Source organism: Ambystoma mexicanum, chromosome 1p, assembly GCF_040938575.1.
Source record: "Ambystoma mexicanum isolate Mex_15411 chromosome 1p, UKY_AmexF1_1, whole genome shotgun sequence".
NCBI lineage: Eukaryota > Metazoa > Chordata > Amphibia > Caudata > Ambystomatidae > Ambystoma > Ambystoma mexicanum.
In genome coordinates, this window is record NC_090921.1 from 953,491,096 (window position 1) to 953,511,689 (window position 20,594).

The following is a 20,594-nucleotide window of genomic DNA, read 5'->3' on the forward strand; positions in this document are numbered from 1 at the left end:
AAAAGGACATTCCAAAAATTTGGAAAGGTAAGGAAGGAGAGGGATAGGATGAAAATAGAACGAGTAGCTGGGTCCAAAGAGTTTTTTCAAAATGGGAAAAATAATAGCATGTTTAAATAAAAGAGGGGAAGTAGAAGTAGTGAGAGAAATATTGAGAAGGCTAGTAGGATAGGAATTAAGAGAGAGATGTCTTTTAGGTATCAGACTAGAGGGGACCTTTGGGAGAAGCAGTAGGATAAGCCTGTGAGCTAAACAACGAGGTATCATAATTAGAGATTGGTGAGAAGGAAGAAAGAACGATAGAGGAAGAAGGGGAAGCAGAATGAAAAGAAGGCAGAGAATTAAGAGAAATGGCAGAACGAAGAGAATCCACTTTAGAAGTGAAGAAGTTAGCAAAGTCATACGCAGTAAGCATCAAAGAAAGAGAATAATCAGGCGAGGGTGGAGCCAGTAGACGAGAGAGAGACTGGAAGAGGTGCCGGAGAGGGGATGATTGAGAGTGCAGGAAATCAGCGTAGCAGGGGACGTTTAGAAGAGAGAAGTGTGTTATATAAAGTATGATAACAAGAGAATGACACACCATCGGACATAGACCAAGCTTTATGGCAGCAACGCTCCAAGGGATGGAGTGCCCTTTGCATAGAGCGAAAGTAAGGACTAAGCCAACGTTGGTAGAGTTTATGAGAGGGAATGAATGCAGAGAGAGGATATAGAGTATCAAAAGAAGTGGATAGAGCTGAGGTAGTTTCATCCAATGGAAGAGCTAAAAAAGAGGAATGAGATGAAAGAGTGCCAATATAAGAAGATTCAAAGAGGGGGGTATTGAAAGTACAAAGTGCACAATTGAAAAAAGGAGGAGTAGCAATAGAAGGAAGAGAGCAAGTACCAAAAACAGGGGGTAAATGGAGAAAAGGAGCAGGTGATAATCAGAGCAATAGACAGGATAGATGGAAACATCCAAGGTAGACGTAGAAGAAGTCAAAATAAGATCCAGACAGGATCCAGAGGTGTGGGATGGAGGAATAGGGAGGGGAGAAAGACGATAAGAATCAAAGATAGCTAGAAATGACGTACAAGCATGAGTAGAAGAGAAATGCAGATTAAAGTCTCTCAAAAGTTTTTAAAAAAAGAATTAGAACAACTCAGGATGACACCAAGTAGGGCATCAATGTCATCGCAGAAAGTGGAGAGAGGACCAGAAGGATGATAAATCAAGAGAAAAGTCACAGTACAAGACTTGGAAAAGGTGGAAGGCAGTATTCAAAAGAAGTAAAGGTAGATAAACAATGGAAAGTATTATGAATATTGGAAGAAGACCGATAAAGATTGCCAGTACAAACTCCACAGTCAGGTGTGCCAGGTGGCAGTATTTTCATCTTTGAAGGACTCATTTTGAGGGAATGTCCTTCCATCCATTTATTTATTTGCACCGTGCATGTGGCAACATTTTGTATGGGCACTTGTACTAACTGCAAATGGTGGTCCTCAGGGGGTTTACATATATGTTAAACAGCAACAGAGACAGAGTTCGGAGTTACACTACAGTTGCAGAGCCCCAATTTCTATTCAGAAGAAGGTAGAACTAACCTGTGTCGCGCTTAGCGAAGAACAATTGAATCCAGGTGAGCGTGACTCTTTGATACAAGTATCTGAGAAGGACAAGTGCAGCCGTCCTGCACTCACCAGTTTCCCATTTCAGATTCTCAAGTAGTGAGGCATTGCTCCACAGAGGGAGATCCATGAAAAAGTGTTTAAAACTGTGTGCCTGTTTGCCAGGTTCACCCTTGACGCACAAAATCCCTAAATGATGATGGAGGTTTTCTGCTGAAAGGTAGGAATGAATTTCCACCCAATCATCTCCATCATGCAGGCTGATGTCAGCGCACAATTTAGTGTTGGTTGTGTAGGGTGCGTAGGTAGTGTTAATGTTTGAGATGAGCATGTATGCCATATGGGCATGATATCACTGTGTACGCGTGGAACGCGTTGGCTTTTATTTTTCTTGTGCACGTGCTACTCTTAAAATCCCTGTGAGGCACACCAGCATGTAACACTTTAGGGACTTTTATCTGGCCATGTGTATTCCCTTGTACTTTTTCACTAGAAATAATTGTGCTGATGTGGAAGCAGTGGCTAAACCCTTGAGCAGGATGTTCGAGTACTATAGGTGCTTTGGTCATCCCTAGAATATCAAAGAAGATGTCTCCCATTTCTTGCTGCTAGCCGTTCCAGAGGTCGAAGTGGGCGGGAGTGGTCGGGAGTGGTGCTCCTATACTTTTTTATTTTTAAGTTTCACTGTTCCTATACTTTTATTTCAAAAACAAACCGTTCGGGAATGGTTTAGTTTTAAAATAAAAGTGTAGGAAGAAGTTGAAGCGTGCACTTTGCTGCACTGCACTGAACATTCCCTTAAATAGCAGGTGCGCTTGTTTGGGGGTTTGGATTGTGTGTGGGAGGGAACGCAGTGATGGGGTGTGTGGAGAGCGGGGGCAGGCCAGAAGGGGGAACCAAGCTCCACTACTTCTTTTCGGACACTTCAACCACTGAGCCCTTCTCTCTTTTTTCCTCACTGTGGGATGCCTGCGACAGTAGTCGTCTTTGTTCTATTAGCCTCTCCAGTGCAATCCTGCTAACACTGGAAGCCTGCATGTCTCTGTGCATGTTTCTCCTGTATCTGTCTTGGGTGGTCATTAGATCCCGGACACTTGAGTTAAGTCCTCTTTCTGTTGTTTTGCCTCATTTCCTACCGTTTCATTCAGCAGCTATTTTTGCAAATACGAACTGGGCCTGACCCCTCACCCTGCTAGTAATAGGGTACATCAAGCTATGGGGTCTCATAGGAATTGCGAGCTGATCTCCGTCACAGCCCTCGTCACCACTAAAAATGGGAAATGGTGGTTCAGAAAAGCCTAATTATTGAGAATATAATTGCCCATTCGCGGACACATACCAGCTACATTGGGACAAGGAATGGTGGAGAGATATACGGGTTCAAGAGCAGAGATCAATTCCACCAGCTTTATTCTCAGTAAACCATGAAAACGTAGGGGTCAAGCTATAAGTCACTTTCCCACGGGACAATATAGCACAAATTATGAACCTATATTGGTAACCAGCAGCAAACCTTGGGTAATCGGGGGCTTCAGGAGGTGGACATTAGTCACCGCTAATGAGCTGCATGCTGGATCAGCACTAATTGCCTCCACTTGTATCCAGCCCGCCTCAACCGCCCTTGGCCCCTCTGCAGCAGCCCGGTAGGCCCTGCCCAGTGCGAAGGTACACTTACCACTGAAGTGCTGGCCTCATCGCATTTTTCCTTCACAGCTCCCTGCGCGATCAGCCCCCAATGAAAATGGGGGCGGGACTCAGGGCGTTTTTTTTTTGTTTTAATGTAGTTTTTTTAAAAAAAATGAGAAATAGCTGCCAGGTCGTTTCTCTTTAAGACAGAAATCGCAACCCTAAAAGTGCCCCAGAGTACTAAGAACTATAATCTCTTCTTCTGGCTTTCTTTGTGAAAATCATGCCTCTTGACTAGTTAAGGGACCTTGCCTTCTTGCAGGACCTTTCACTTGATTCCCAAGCAATTGCCGCCCATGTCAGCCTTTCAACTGTGGTATTATTGTTTAATTACAATTGAAACATTTTGTTGTAAATTAAGCATTCTTGTTTATTTAATCTGGATGTTAGGGAGAATTCTCTCTTTAGGCTGAATTTCCTAACCTAGTGAGTCCCCCAGCAGCTTTGATGGATTTCTGGAGTTTGTTTTTTTCTCCTGCCAAGAGTGAGACTCTTTTTCTCCCACTCTTGGACATGATTTATGGTGTTCCTTTGACTGTTAATGTGTTTTATGGGCTATGGGGTCCTTTACTCCATAGGGTCTCATGTGTTTTTACTATGTGTGTTACACAGCACCCTCCGTGCAGTGACACAGGGGTGTCATAGTGACACCCCACCATAGACTCCATACCCTGGGACTGACTACTGTCTCCCAGGGCATGTAAAGTCACCATTGGCTTTACTAGTCCCAAATTATTAACAGAAACCGGTACAAACCATCATATTGTGGACGTACTGGTGGGGCAATTCGATTGCCCCGGGGTCTGTTAGTCGAGGGGGCACGTGTCCGTCCCCCCTGATCGAGTTTTGGCTGGTGGCAGTGGATACTACTTTTTATATTCGACCGCAAATATATCCCTATGGGATTTTCCCATTGTTCGAGGCTACCAACTTTAATTATTTAATTCTCATAGCCTCGAACATACCGCCGGTTTATTTAATTAATATTAATTCGCCGGTTAGTATTTTTTGCCAGGACTCGATTCTAAAATGGCGTTTGTGTTCTCTTCTGTGACTCCAACCCAAGTCGAGCCCTTTGTTCCACTTTTTGGCGGGCTTCTCCACAGAAGCCTCCAAAAGTGGTGCCACTCTGTCTGGGTACCACAGGGGGTGTGGGAGGGGGTTTAGGTACCCTGGACTGAGTTACCTTGGTAACTCAAGTCACACTCTTGTGTGATTGGCCAAAGTGGTGAGCCGGCCGGCTCACCACTTAGCATGTTTGATTGACATCTAGGCTGAGTGAATGGGGGTGTGCTGCATAAAAGCAGGGCTTTGGGGACTGGAACTTCAGAAGTCGCCACAGGACCTGAGAATCCGACGAGGGAGAAGCTGAGCCGACCTACCATGACAACACCACCGGTGGAGCCCTGCGGAACCGACTCGCCACTTCCCGACGACAGAGAAGATCTCCCGACTGGAGAGGCTTCTTCCCCTGACTGGTGGGCACAACCAGTTTACCTTCTTCTTTTCGCATCCCAGGCCGTCTTGTGGTCGAATTGCCCGTGCTAAGCACCCCGGCAACCGGATAGCCACTTACCAATGGACCACGAATAAAAGGACCGCTCCTTTTACCTAAGAACTCCGCGGCTGGTTTCTTCCCTGGCAGTGCAACAGACTCCGATCTTCCTCCCCGATGAGATCCTCTCTTCCCCCGGACGAAGCACCGACTTGCATCCGCTGCCAGGAACAACTGCCCCCGCTGGAGTATTCTCACCACTTTAAGGTACCGTGTCCGCCAGGCCTCCCTTTCTAAAGATTGCTACAAGGCAATAATAATCCCTTAACCTTCTGGACTGGGTTGGCCCCCTTGACCTTCTAACGGGTCCCTTTTCTTTTGGTCCAACTCTTTTTTGAACATTTGCAAGGCTCTTGTGCACTTCAACCGTGTGACCTTGGACACATTTCGTTCTGATCCTCTTAAAGTGGATCCGGCCTTCTGAACTCTAACTTCATGGTTTTACTTGCCTCCCTCTCTTGTGTTGTTCTTATGAAAAGGGTTGGGATCTGTTTCATATTATACTCTGCTTTTCTCTCCCTTTTAAAACGAAGTATTGGAGTGCCATCTGCGTTAAGCGCTCACCGCTGTCTGAAAATAAGTGGGGCTTACTTAGTGCCTGTGTGTTTTTCTAGATGTGGTTTTAAATAAATAATGATATCTCTTTTACACCAAGCTCTGGTCAGTGTTTACTTGTTCTACTATGTTCTTTTGACCTATTGTGAATACTCTGTATACTGCCTAACTCTTCTTGAGGGAAGTTTGACTGCTCAGTCACAGCTACCAAGTGCATCTGTGTGGTACAGACTGCTACCAATTGGGTTTACTGCCAAACACCTGTAGTCCTAAATCTTTTGCAGTGGTCCCAGAGGGAACTGCACAGGTTTCTGCCTAACACTGGAAAAAAGCTTCCTTTATATTCTTTACAAAATTATGAGCTGTTCACCTATCCCTTGCCAGCCTATTTGAATTACGAGCCCTTAAACCATTACTAGTATTAGTGCCTTGGAGACACAGCTTAGTCCCCCCATACAGAAGGAATGTGTGAACTTGCTCAGTTTGTAAAATAGAACAAAGACTCGCATGCATTATTGAGGACCTCAGAGGCCTGGATCAACATATAATAAAGGGCAACCAACCCTTTCCACCAAAGAAGCCATGTCTGTTCATTAAGAACAAATACCTTTAGTGGCGACATGATCACCACTACCGCAAGGGGCCCCATGGAATCAAGAAGAAATACGCACATCAAGCTTACGCCGGCGAAAGTAGCTTTCTGTATCCTCACTTCCCAATCATCCATAAAGCAAGTCACTAATATCCCCATAATTTGAGGGAATTTGATGTTAATATGCTGGGGCTCACAGAAACCAGGTTCGCAGATAATTCTGCTGCAGCCATTAACACAATGGTGCCATTGTTCTATAAAGCCTTACTGGGCAGCCATAGTGGGAATGAAGGCGGTGGAGTGGCACTAATTGTTCCAGAAAAATGTGAGGAATATATCTTTAACAGCCTGTTCCACACAGTGTATTGAGAAGATCAGGGGTGAGTTCAGGTCATTTATACCTTCCCAGTACTAGAAGTGCATCCCTGCTCTGGCCTGACCCAAACTCCTGATCAATTAATATAATTCCCAAATATTTATAGTGAATAACCTAAATCAGAGAATTAAAATCTGAGATTATGGAGACCCAAACAAAAAACATTGTAAACAAAATGATAACTTTTAAGCCTTTCTCATCTCAAACATATGGGTCCCGCTGTCCAAAGGTATTGCTTCGTAAACTTGGAAGTAGAGTAAGTGGGAAGCGCCTAGATGCCTCCGGGTTAAGTGCGTTATACAAATGTCAAAATAAATAAACCCTAGAGGCATTTCCAAGCAATCTCCATTCCCAGCAACTTCTAAAACTTTTAAGCCCCTTATAGAAGAGAGACACTAATGGTTTGTCTTGGAGTTGGCAACAGTGAAAAGAGAATTCGGAAACCTAGACTAGTGATTAAGCGATGCATTTAAGCATAACTGTCAAATCAAGAAGAGAGCCTCTCACCAGTTAATGGAATGTAAAAGAACTACTTTTTCAAAACCGCAATGAGACGGCTGACAATATATCTGTGAATGCTTTCTGACTCTACGTAGAGATTCGTAACCTGCAACAGACTAATATTGACTCCTTTCTATCAGCTGATTTAGCAAGCTAATTGGCCTTAGAATTCAGTAACTAAGTGATAACAGCTCAGGACACTTTACATTAAAAACCGGATAAGGATTCCCTCCCAATCCTGTCAAACATGCTATGGTCCAGTTCAACAATGTCTAGCAGCAACCTATAAGAGGTCATCTTCTTGACTAAAAAAACTCAAGATATCCTGTGAATGATGTTACCTGTGTCTGGCTAAACTCTTTCAGGAGTCAATGGTTGCACTAGGCCACTCCATCACAGATTTATATAATGCATCTCTGGGTAGTGGCTTACTCCCCGTTTGCCTTAAAATCAGAACCGATCGTTCAGTTATCCAAGAAAACTAACAGTGATCCTCAATAGTGGGAAGATATTTCCCCCTCACAAATATACTTTTCCGTTGGCAAGATCAATGAAAATATCACAGCGACTCAACGATGTTTACTGCTCCAGATCTACCAATTAGGATTGCGGGCCATTGAAGCACTGAAATGTGCCTACTTTTCCTAACAGAATATCTTTAATACATTTGACCAGAATAGACCAGAACAGCTCAGTGGCGCTTCTATCACTGGAAAACAGAAGGTTTGGGAGTCTATCTACCGGCACAAACACAGCCCATTGACCTGTTCTTTGGTGGATAGCCCCCGGAAGAGTCTCAACCACACTTTAGCTCACTGCGCTTTTCACAGAGGAGACATTTCCATATGCATAACAGTCTTTGTCCTACCCAAAGGCAGTCCAGCACTGAAATGCTGGGCAAATCTCCTCTGAACAAGAGTACCAACAGCAACCCCAGACATGTGTTTCATCCTAGTCGGGCCGCATCACTTAGGTGGAGCTGTGTATATCTGAGCACAGTGAACAAGGACTCCATGTCTGGATTACCCTGGTAACTAAGTGTGAGATCCCAAGTACCTCAAAATATGCAACAGAAGGTTGGCGTGGAGGGCAGTGAATCCCTTGCGCATGTATTCCATCATAGGATGTAGCTTGCTGGGTTCTTTGTGAACTGCCGTGCTGCATGATGCCTCATCTGTGCCAGTGTTATCCTTAGGGGGTTTGGGTGCAGCTTTAGTAAACATGTTGATGGGGCTCTGTTTTTTACCGGCACCTTTTGTCATAGTGCTGGCATACGCAGCAGATGTGCTGTGCAGTAGTCAGAGCTGCAGGGGACCCACTGCAGTATCCCAAGGTATGCAGGCCTTCACTGCTAGAGGAGGCAGCAAAATAGGCCCCAGGCGAGGTTATAATGGCTGGATTTAGCACATTGGTGTACATACCTGTGGATCCCAATGGCAGGTAGTGAGGTATTGCTTCTTGTATAGTGTGGGGCAATTACACCGGCGGTTGAAGCAATCTCTGCCATGGGGAGGAGAGGGTAGAACAACGATAACCAGTCCACTGAGGAGGATCAGGGTGGAAGGCAGAAAGGCACTAAAGGTATCTGCGGTCTCTGCGAAGGTTAACAGCACATTTGTTGTGTTATCAGCACCATTGGGAAAGGATCTGAAGAGAAAGTAACGCTCGGCTGCAGAGCTCAGGAATCAGACGGCCATCTTCCTTGAACGCAACAAGGCCCCCAATAAAGACGGTTTTATGTATGTTAATGACTAGATCATTTTCTAGGCAATATTCTGCCAGGCTATTAGTCTTTGGATTCCCACTTTAGTGCAGTCTAGCAGGATTATGTCATCTGCGTAGGTAATCCAAAAGACTTTCATGTCCAGATTCTTTGGGGCAATGAATGAAGCCTTTTCCAAGCGATTTCCTAAGTCTGCGATGTAAGAATTAAAAGGAAATGGTGCCTGAATACAGCCTTGGCGAAGGCCATTCTTCGATCCAATTGTGTCTGATAGTAGGCCCTCTTGGTTCAGACGCGTTATAATGACTGAATGATCATGAAAGTGTATTAAGGCTGCCAGAAGCCATTTGGGAGTCCCCAGTCAGCCAGGTTTCTCTATAGCTTGTTTCTGTCTACTCGATCAAAAGCTAGGATAAATCTATCGATGCGTCATATATTTCTTTATATTCTCCCTCCCATGTCAAGCATTGTGCATAATTCAAGGTCCAGACTTGGACCAACATCTGGTCGAAATCCCAGCTCATTCGGTTTTAGGATATCATTTTCTCTGGCCCATTCTTCCAATGAAGAATTGCCCCAAAAAGTTTAAAGTCTGCATCCAGTAAGGCCACAAGCCTGTAATTTTCCGATGACTCGCTATCTCAAGTTTTGAAAATGGGCACTATATGTACATGTACAACCATATTAGCAACACCCATGTTCTGGTTGATGTTTTATGTATTCCCGCGGACAACAATACATTGTATTTGTATTACTGATGAGCTACTTGTTGCTTGATCTGGTAATGTTATGTGTCATAGGTTTGTTCCCTTGAACACTTTTGACCGCAGTAGGCAGGAGCTACTGCAGGGGAACCAGGAGCTACCAGAGATGCTCCTTTAACTTTATGTCCATGATGTATGAACCATTGTGTTTAAATCTGTATTAGATATGTTCCAATTTTTCTTTATCAACATACTCAGTTAATGTCACATTTACATGTTTAGAAGGCAAAATGTTGGCCCTAGGAGCTAAAGGTAGCTCCTGGTAGCTGTTGGTTTTAAGCTGACCAGGCTCTACTATGCTAAACGCAGGAGCTAAATAGCTCCCAGCTCCCCTCAATTTTGAATCCTGCATGTGACATACTTTGCCTATCCCTACTAAGAGGCAATGGCAACTGAGATGCACAATGATGTCATTATAAACATGTCTTCTTCTGTTCCATATTCTCGGCTTTGATCCCAAGCAGATTAGAACCTGCGCATGGACCAGAATGTGTACTTCATGGCAGCGATGACAAATAATGAATAACTTTCAATCTAAGTAAATAACACATCTAGCGCTGATCGTAGCAGAATTCACAGTGCAGTGACTCCAGTAGGGTCGGCTTGCACAGTTCCCTAGAGCAGAAGCATAAATGGTGGTTTAATGCTCCTGTGCATGCCTCCGAATATTGTGTACTGTTGTTATCACAGAGCCTGAACTGTCAGAGAGTAGGGGGTGTGAAGGAAGCCTCAGTGCATACCGCTGATGACCGCCAATGACATCTTAAAAGCCAACTCAATAGCTCAATAATATCACGTATGGATGGATCTGATGCCTGTATTACAGAAGTGGAATCAAGAGTTGGAAGTACTGAGGATGAGGTCTGCACAATAAGAGCAGATGTCACCTCCCTCTCGAAACAGGTGCTCTCTATTGGTAAAAAGACGGCGATCTTGAATCTAGATCCCGACGCAACAACCTACGAATCATAGGGGTACCCGAAGATAATATCGTGGAGCCGATGGAGGAGATTGTTGAGCGCACCCTATTGTCATTACTATACAATCCCAAACTGTCTCCTCATTTGCAATCGAGAGAGCACACCTTACACTTGCTCCCAAACCAAAACCCGGTGCCCCACCCCACCCAATTATCGCTAGGGTGCTTAATTACCAAGACCGAGATGCCCTGCTTCGAGCGGCCAGAAAAAAAGGAGAACTACTTCTGGGTTCCAACAGGATCCACTTGTACCCCAACTTCTCGGCGAGTGTGCAGCAGGAGCGAAAATCCTTCATGGCCACCAAAAAGAGGCTCTGCGACCATAATGTGAAGTATGCCATGCTTTTTCCGGCTAAACTGCGAATCGCACACTGCAACAAGGTATACTTCTTTACTATGCCAGAAGAGGCAATGAAATTCATTGATGAACGCATCCCGGGGTGACCCCAATCAACATTCTCTCTCCTTGATTAACTTTAAGCACAGATCCTAGTACTAAAATGCCATGGAAGGCGCCTCACAGTGCGAAATCTCTTTTTTGTACCCTGAGTATTGTAACTTTGTAGCTAATATGGTTACTTCACATCTGTGATACAGCACCTAATACCATGATGAGTGTGCAATTTTGAGCTAAATTGATGCCGGGCTGTAGTTAGCCCTCAGACCCCTCATGCAATGTTGCAATTGTTGTTGGGTTGGGCTAATTGGGAAGAACACTTCTCTGATTGGGAGAGGGGTAAGGGCGGGGGTGGGAGCAGGAGTTATGTTACAGTTAAAGAAAATGTGCTTGATAAAAGTGTAAATGTTGACAGCAAGCAGCAGAATAGTATACCTAGTCCACACAAAATGGTGAGATCCGGGGGGACGGGACACTACTACTTCCTGGAGCCCTGGCCTGATGGCGCTTGATCCTGTTAAATTTATGAGTTGGAATGTATGAGGGCTGGGTAACCCGACAAAGATGCGCCGCCTCCAACTGTATGCCGAAAGGCATTAGGTCCACATCTTATTTCTGCAGGAGATGCACTTATTGATAGCGCAGAATGAGAGATTTTACAGGAATTGGGGAGTACAGCGCTACTACACCATATATTCTTCTCAGAGCAGGGGTGACATGACCATCATTCATAAATCACTGCAATTCACCCACATTAAATCGCACTTGGACCCCTTAGGGTGATATGTACTACTCCGGGTATCCTCTTGGGCAGAGAAATCTTATTGCTCAATGTGTAAGGCCCAAATATTCCCGATCCTGATTTTTATTCTGAACTGGTGAGGCTACTCAGTCTACCCTTTGGTTCCCGTGTTATGTGGATGCGACTTCAATACTATAATGAATGCCGTCCTTGATAGATCAGGTTCCAAGTCCCGACAGCTCCCGAAATCTGCCCTGATGCTGCAGCGAGCCCTCACGGAGATGGGGATAGTAGTGGATGCCTGGAGGACACTCCATCCTAAACTATGCAAATACTCATTCTACTCCAATGTCCACAACTCGCACTCCCATATACATCTGTGGTGGGTGTCAGAAACACTAATTGGTTGCCTTACGGAAACTGATATTCTGCCCAGGATGCTCTCGGATCATTCCGGCATCACCATTGCGCTGTCATTGGGGGATGTGCCAGCGAGAGACAGACCATGGAGACTCAAACCGCAGTCACTGCTAGACCCCGTTTTCGCGGCCGATACAGGTAAACACATCGAAGATTACTTTGACACTGAAAATATCTACTGAAGGATTCCTAAACTAGCAATGTCCAAGGATGGTGCAGGATCAACAAATTGTGCATAGAGAAGATATACTAGGCTATATCAAGGTGACAAAATCTAAGGAGCTGAAATTGTCCCGAGTTGGGCACAAGTAGATCATCATCTGCTATTTTTTTCATATTCTGGGACTTCTGTTAATAATGTGAAAAACACAACTAAAATTGCCAAAAGATAAATAATGAAATGTGAACATAATGGGATACTCATGGCCTGGCATGGTACAAATGGAGATATAGATATCTATCATATGTTTTTAAAAAGTAATATTTAAGCAGTTTGGGTTTTAATCAAACCGTCTGCTTCTTACAAATAAATACACTAATAAATAAACAAAACACATACACAAAACACATACACAAAGCACAGAACACCCAAAAAATCATAAGTCACCAATCCCCAATTAACAATTTCATCAACATTAAACCAATATAAAAATGCAAACTATGTCCAATTAAATACACATAATCTAAAACAAGTAAGTACACCAGAGGTCATCTACCTATTTAAAATAACTGGTTGCCAAAATCTTCCAAACATTTTAAATTACAACATTGATAGATATTTGGTCACCATGAAATATCTGTCATAAAGTGAATATGTAGACTGAAAAAGACAGTGCCATGTGCAGCACCTTGACCTATTACATAGCATCTTGATAAAGCTGATCACCACTCCTATGTTCCTGTAGTTTTGCGATGTGGTTAATGTGCCGGTAGTGAAATTACCACCACTTTTACCGCACTGCCAAACTTGAAATGGCCCCCAATGATTTTTACTTCATTCTGATTTCTTGCAAAGCAATTATGATAATTACTGGCACTGGAGATCCGATACATTTATTAAGCAATATGCCCTGAGCAGCGTGGCATTACCGACCATGTAATGCCCCGGGGCCCATAGTTATAGGCCCGAGCGAAGCCGCAAGGGGTATATAGGTATTAGTACCCCGGCTCGCAAGATCTGCGTGACCGAGGCACTAAAGGCATTTTTTTTGTCCCAAACGCTGCAGCGTTTCGGGGCAGAGAAAAAAAAACTACCAAGAACAAGGCTGCCTGGAAAGAGAAAACGGAGTCCGTTTTCCCTTTCCATGGTGGCCATCGGGAGCAGACGCACTGGGAACACTTCTGTTCACAGCGCGTCCGCTCCCAAAAAAAAAAGAGAAGGTAAGTGGGGTTGGGAGTGCAGAAGGGAGGGAGGGGAAAAAAAACAAAAAAACGTACCTGGGTCCCCGGTGGGGGACGATGGAATCCTCCAGCTGTGTGGAAGCCTGGAGCGGGGATGGCCCCGCTCCGAGTCGCCACACGGCTGGAGGCTGCCATCGTCCCCCACCGGGGACAAAGCAGCGTTAAGGTAAGTGGGGTTGGGAGGGCAAAAAACAAAAAACATACCTGAATCCCCGGCGGGGGACAAAGGCGGCCTCCAGCCGTGTGGAGGCTCGAAGCAGGGATGGCCCCACTTTGAGCCTCCTCATTGGCTGAGGGGCTGCCACGCCCCCCGCCGGGGACAAAGGAGTGAACTCCGAGGGATTCCCGGCAGGGTAATGCCCCGGCGAGGGCCAATCAGAATGGTTCTTCCATTCTAATTCTCACTTGCCGGGTACTAATATCTCTTAGCACACTCTTTTGAAATGTTTCTAATTCTTTTGACACATGATTTGTGAGTACTACTTTATTAGCTGAAGGACAAAGTATCAAATGGCCACCGTTTCCACTGTGGCAAATACAAATTAAGCTCTAAACCTACTGTTCAGAGTGAAATGTTTTCATAGCCTTAACTAGCTCCAGGGCAGGTCGCGTGTAGCCCATCTACACCAGTTTTTATGCTTTGCATTGTGGCATGTGCAGCTTTGCTTTTTTCCTTTATGAGCTACACCTTTCTGCCATGCGTCTAGTTGAGAGCAAGGTGTTTTTCATGTTGGGAATATGAAAAATGAGTCCTATTTTATCATCTGCTCCCATTTCAATTAATTAACCTTTTTATAACATGCTTTATACAGTAGACCAGTCTCTAAGCATGGGACCATGATTTAAACCTGAGTTTCTCTGCATTGTGAGCATATGGCTCTTTGGGTATTGTGCACGTAATGGATGGGGATACAGAATTACTCTGACACCAAATCATCGAACCACCTCAAGAAGATGGCAAAGGTGCTGTTTTATTAACAATTATCTAAAACGGAGTTATAATGGACATCAACGGACGTTCGCTCAAGCTCTCAGTGCATTTCTCATACAAACATTCTTATATGCAAAAAATACATCAGACGTGACGTCATACTACGTGGTAAATAAGAAAAACCTACGAGGGATTGTGACAGGTCCAAGGGGAACATCTAAGTATACTTTCTATAAGGGCTGGAATTGTGATTGGCTATCTACTAGCCGGTCAAGTGGCACAGCGAGTAGAGCGCTCGCTTTGACATCCGTGCAGAGCCTGCTAACGCAGGTTCGAATCCAAGCGGGGCCAAACTCAGCCTTTCATAATAATAAGCAGCGCTCAGATACCTGAGGGTTCGTAGCGCTATATGAATGCCAAATTATTATTATTATTATTAGGTGGACAACTTATGCCTACCTCTAAACATGTCATCTTTAACACTATTAAGTACATAGTACATCATTGGTCTTCAAACTATAAGGCCCTTCATTATATGGCCCTCTATAATTGGTTGGCACGCTCGTGCCATGTCTGGAACATTCGGTTCACTTAGCAGCACGTAAGCTCAGACCCAGGTGCCAGGAGGTGGACTTGACTTCACTTCCCCACCCAATTAGCCCAACATCTCATCACCCATGCCTTCTGCCATGACGATTGCCTTTGAACTTGGCCTTGCAAAGTATTCTTGTCTCTGGGAATATATGGGAGTACAGGCTTCCACTATCACTGTTCTAGGACGCCACGCTCAACTATATTTCCATCCTTGGCTCACATGACCGGAGACCACAATTTGTTCCATTTTGCAGAATTTAAATGTCTTAAATGAATAAAACTTGGCACGCTTGTTGTTCTTTCTTTGCACCTTAACAAGGGATGATTCAGTTTTGCACGATCACTGACTTCAAAAATAGATAACCGACTGTGGCTGCTTCAGCTTTGACACCAGGCCAGACAGCCTTGCCATTCTTTTCCACAATCTCCGCTTATTCTTGCTGAGACACAGTTCTCGCCCTTTCTCTCCTTGGATCCTGGCTTACTAAATTCATGACACTGATGTCCAGTTTCTATACAATGGCGGATTTGCCTGCAGTCTATTCACTACATATAGCCAGCTTCTAGGATTAATCTACTTGCATTAGAGCATCTGTACAGTTACTGAGCGGCTTGCATATTCTGCAGCGCTTCGCACACATGCAATCTTCTTTTTGCAAATAAAAGTTTACCTGATTATCAGTTTCTGTAAGATCCATGCATTCTCTTCAGCTAATATTCTCAGGGTGCCATGCTCGTCTTTTCGTGACATCACCAGCTCCTCTTTTTGCTCCTTTTCATATTCCTTCAGGGAGTTCCTCCATCAGATTGTCGTCTCTTCAGGGATACATTTGATAGGGTTTTCTCACTGGGTACCTTCTTTCAAACACTTGCCGGGGTATGGTAACAACTGCAGGTGTCCAGCATGTCACAATCTCAGGCTTCCAACATGTAGGAGGTAGGGGGCGGGATTTCCTGCAGAAGTATGTAACTGCTCATATACAGTTGTCGTGCTTCCAAGACAAATGCGTTGCCCCTGAGCTATCCTGCCAGCCCATATTCAACTTGTAAATTAACTTGCCACTGCAAATAACCAGAAACATGCATTGTAGCGTGGAACAGGCATTGCCAGAGGTTTAGGGTGAAAGGATCGTATGCAAAGGGTCGAAATGCAATTGTTTCGAATCAAAAGGACCTAAAAAATAAAAATCAAATCACTTTTCTTTGGGCCAAAAACGACAAATTTAACCTAAAAAATAAATACATTTAAAAAAGTCATTCGATCATTTTTTTTTCCGGTCCTTTTCAGTCGAATGTATTGTATTCGACCCTTTTGAATTCGACCCTTTGACTGGACACCATTGTCAGAAGTGCCATAATGGTACTACTGAGCAAGAGATGAGAACTAGAAAATGGTGCGAGTACCTTGGCATACGATCTCGGGGCCTTGCAAATGTCTATCTAATACCTATACATAAGCCAAAACTATTGGCTTTTCCAATGCTATTTTTAACAAGCATTAATTTCAAGGAACAGAAGCAAGGACACACACATTGCTTATAAATCAAGTGGCTGAAGGCACACATGGTTAGGCCATTTTGAATACAGCCCTTTTACAGCTGAAATTAATCCACTGACTCTCAGAAAACTACAAATATCAATGGTATGCCCTATACAGCACAAAGCCTAATGCACTGTGTGATAGAGCCAGATGAAAGAGATGCAAGGTGGGAATAGCAAGAGGCTGTGTTTTGGAACAGGGAGGAGCCGTTAGTGATTGAGAACATCCATGGGGATTATCATGGTTATCAGTGGTCAATAGGTGGGTACAATTCCAAACAGCACCTACAATCTGTGGGTCCCTATTCACATTCTATTTCCCTGCTATCTGCACTATAAGTGCCACCTAATCTTGGAAACATGCCTGTGCCTGCTACACACCCTGTCTCAGGATCAAGTTAGCAACACGGGTCAGACTGGTCTTTCCATGCTACACTTCAGGAAGAATGTGAAGAGACTACTCTTCAAAGGATAGCTGGCTAATCCCTCCACGTGCTTGCTACTACTCGCCATCATGCCTACCTCTGCACCCTACCTCTAACCCCTGGCTGCATCCCCTATATACAGCGTTCGGCTGATTACCAGCCAGGTTTACGATGAATAAATCCTGTACATACACACATCACTAATTATTCTGTGCTTCTGCGGTTAAAAACACAAAGAAAACATGCTTTACAATGCTACCATTCTGACCTGTTTAAGAACTGAGAATTATGGGAGACACCCTCACACATACGCCCTCTAAATCTCCCCTGAAAGAAAAGACATTGGGCCTCATTCCGAGTCGGGCGGTCTTGCAAAAAGTGCTGGTATCCGTAGATACGGGCACTGTACCAGACCACCCAACTATGGGTTTGCCGGTGGGACACCTCGGCTAAAAGCTGGAGGTAAGCCATGCGCCCTACAGGCCAAAAAGCCCTCATTACCGCCACCAGCACTGCCGGTGGCGATAATGATGGAAAATCCCCTCATGGAGTCCTATTGGACTCCATGAATGGGGATTTACACCGTGCCGCTGGCACTCGTAATCCGACGGCAATGCCGCCGGAGCGAATGTCGGTAAAGTTAAGTACCAAATGCCGGTATGTTGGTGGCTCTACTGCCAGGATACCGGCATGCTCGGAATGAGAACCATTGCTCGCTGCACCAACACATGCCCCAGAATTGCCTGATAAAAATAGAGTCACCATAGTTTGGGAGGAAAGCAAAGCGCACAGGTCGGAAGGACTGGCTATGAGGACTCAAGCAAGTTTCTGTATGCTGGTTTAGGCTGGCATACATTAAACTCACGTTCAATTGCCAGGACAGTTGTCATGTGTATAAGGTAATGGGCTGTCGTGGGCACAGTGGCAACATGTCGCCTTTTTGAACAAGTGTGCCAATAGGTTTACGGCCGAGTGCTTCCCTTGCCTCTCAGATCTATGCATTTGCCCAAATGGCATGTGGAGTGATCACTTATGCTTAGATATTTAATGAGTAGGCACATTGTAAATAATGTCTCTAACTCTGTCATGTTTCAGGATGCCATGTGGAAAAAAACTCTTGCGCAATCACTTCATAAGTAAATGTGGTTTGCCTTCTGCAATGTATAATAATTGGGCATTGCAGTGCAGGTGTTAAACTCTTGATATTTTTGCATTCTGTAGGCGCTGGGCCTGTTGGTGTGGGCTCTCATCGCGGATTCGCATTACCACCACGTTCCAGCCTATGGCTGGGTCATGTTTGTCGCAGTCTTTTGCTGGATAGTAACAGTCATTCTCTTTGTACTATATCTACTGCAGCTACATTTGAAACTGCCCATGGTGCCCTGGTCTATTGTGGTAAGTGCAATTTCTATCACGTTATTCTGCTATTCTTATATTCTACTGTACTGTCTTTGTGAAACAAACCTGGCAGAAATTCTTTGGTATCCCAAAATGTACAAATATAAGAATAGATGCACTGAACACAGAAATTAAAGGTACAATACACATACAGGTATAAAAATCGTGGTACTTTCAACAGGTGTAAGTTTCAGGTTGTGTTGGGGGGATGGTTGACTTTGGATGACGTTTGTGTATTGTCATATTGGGCCTCATTACGAGTGAGCCGGTCGATAAATACAGGTGCCAGTAACAAGTTGCCGGCACCCTTTCCAGACCGACTCACGGCAGGCCCCTACCGGCAGGTTTTTCACTGAAGCACTGCCGGTGCTTCAGGGTTTCCATTCCCATGGAGTCCTATGGGACCCCATGGGAATGGGAACTTACCGTACCGCCGCCTCTTGTGATATCCCGGTAGCACCGGTATGTCAGGCAGCGGGAACGGTAATACGGGGTTGGCAGCAACCTCATAATGAGGGACATTGTTGCTTCCCGTTGCGAGTGCTCTAGTATAGGAAGTTGCTGGAGAAAGAGTTAAGGGGTCCAAGAGCACGATAGCATGCTGGCCCTCCGCCTCCAGCTGTGGGTATGGCAGTCAGGTTCTTAGCTCATGAGTCTCTTTGCCTCAATCTAATGCCCAGCTGGCGACTCTTGTCCCAATCGTATTTCCCCGTCCCCTATCATATAACGCAACTCGCTCTGCACCAGAACGTGGGTGGATCCCACTGCAGGAGCAAAGTTTTGTTTAAGGCAATGCACATACTGCGGCATAGAAGCTCAGAGGGACCTAGACTCACTGATGACTCCAGAGAGGGCATTCCCAACAAACCTCTCATTAATGGCCAAGCCTGCCTACATTGGCACAGAAAATAGGACTCACTTTTTTATAAGTCGAAATGTTTGTTAATTGATGGGTTAGTTTGTATATGTGAGAGTTTGTTGATGGGTGAACGGGTGGTTGAGTGAGGGAAAAGTTACCAGAGTGTAGGAGTGAGTGGCTGGGACAGTCACACTATGGGTGTTGAGGAAATTAGTAACTCAGTGGGTGGAGAGCTGAGTGAGCAGATGGATGAACGATGAATGACGGGTGGGAAAGTAGCCAGATGAGTGGATGAGTTCTAGACGAGATAGCTGGATGGGTCAGTGGGTGGACGGATACATTGACTGCTGGGCTTGTGTGTGGTTTGGGTAACTATCCTATCATGCGGGATTGAGTCATGAAAATCGGGAAGCTCCCCCCATTCACCCATTACATCCTCCACAAACACAAACATGCATAAGTGCTCAAACACTGATATACAGACACGCACACATGCAGAGGCACAAACACAGGTGGGCCTCCATTCACATGCACTCAAGCAACCTGTCAGGACACTAGGGGGTCAAGCTCCGTAACAGGAAAAGCTGCAACACTGGAATCAGCCTTGCAAATATGGGATACAAAGTCTGCTGCAAGCTTAAGTTGCTCTACACATCTGTATGCAGTTAAATAACTTCAACTCTAAGGAAACACATATTCAAGGTTTTCTGTAATCCCTCAGCTGGAAAAAGCAGCTGAGGGAGTGCTCATTGTTTCACTGGGCTGGCTCCTTAGCTCCTCCATAATGGGTGAGGGGGCCACTAGGTGTGCACCCACTCGCCATTAAGGATGAGCCGCCAGGGTCGGACTGGACTGTAGGGCAATGCCTGTACCAAAAATTCAAAATGCTAGTGTGGGTCTGTCAAAATGGGCCACCTTTTTGGCCAATGTGGGCCAGTTTGATGAGTTACTTCACCATGTAGTTAGTAATTTTGACCATTGTTGCTGAATAAATATTCTTTAAATATCACAATTTACTTACATTTTAGCACAAAGCACCCCTTTGGGTACTACTCAAAAAGTCTGTGACTACAGGAATAAATATCCATTTACAACTGCAGGCCACATTTTCATTGGTGCCTGAGACAGTTTCATGCTTCAGCCGGACCATGTGAGCTGTCCCAGCCCATTTCTTCCAATCTAAAAAAATAAATGTGTTCTTTTTTTTACATTTCATGCTGGGCTCTCACGCCCGCAGCCCCCTGTCGGGTGGCGCCCCACAGTTTGAAGACCACTGTCATATAGTGAGCCTTCTATGTTCATTTATGGCTGCAGCCCGGCTTGCTGTTTCTGACCATTTGAACAGCCTGACTTTGCCTGCCCCAGATATGGCAGCTTGAATCTGGTTCAGTGAATGCTCCGCACTTTGTTTCAGCACACTTTTGAAAACTCTTAGTGGTGTGGAAACCTCCGAACACAACATCCTCACTCGCACCAACTAGACTTGAAAATGTCCCCAAAAGAATGGGGAAAGTACTAATGGGCGCATTACCGGGTCATCATGGCC

The 20,594-nt window shown here is 44.9% G+C and overlaps 1 protein-coding gene across 1 annotated transcript in view; it reads left to right on the top strand.

The window, feature by feature from the left end:
• The window catches only part of PLLP (plasmolipin), a 175,361-nt gene that overhangs the window by 104,511 nt on the left and 50,256 nt on the right, over positions 1-20,594 (top strand). Inside the window, exon 2 of the mRNA XM_069653335.1 lies at positions 18,013-18,186. Coding sequence (XP_069509436.1) covers positions 18,013-18,186 — 174 coding nt within the window. The remainder of the gene's footprint in view (positions 1-18,012; positions 18,187-20,594) is intronic.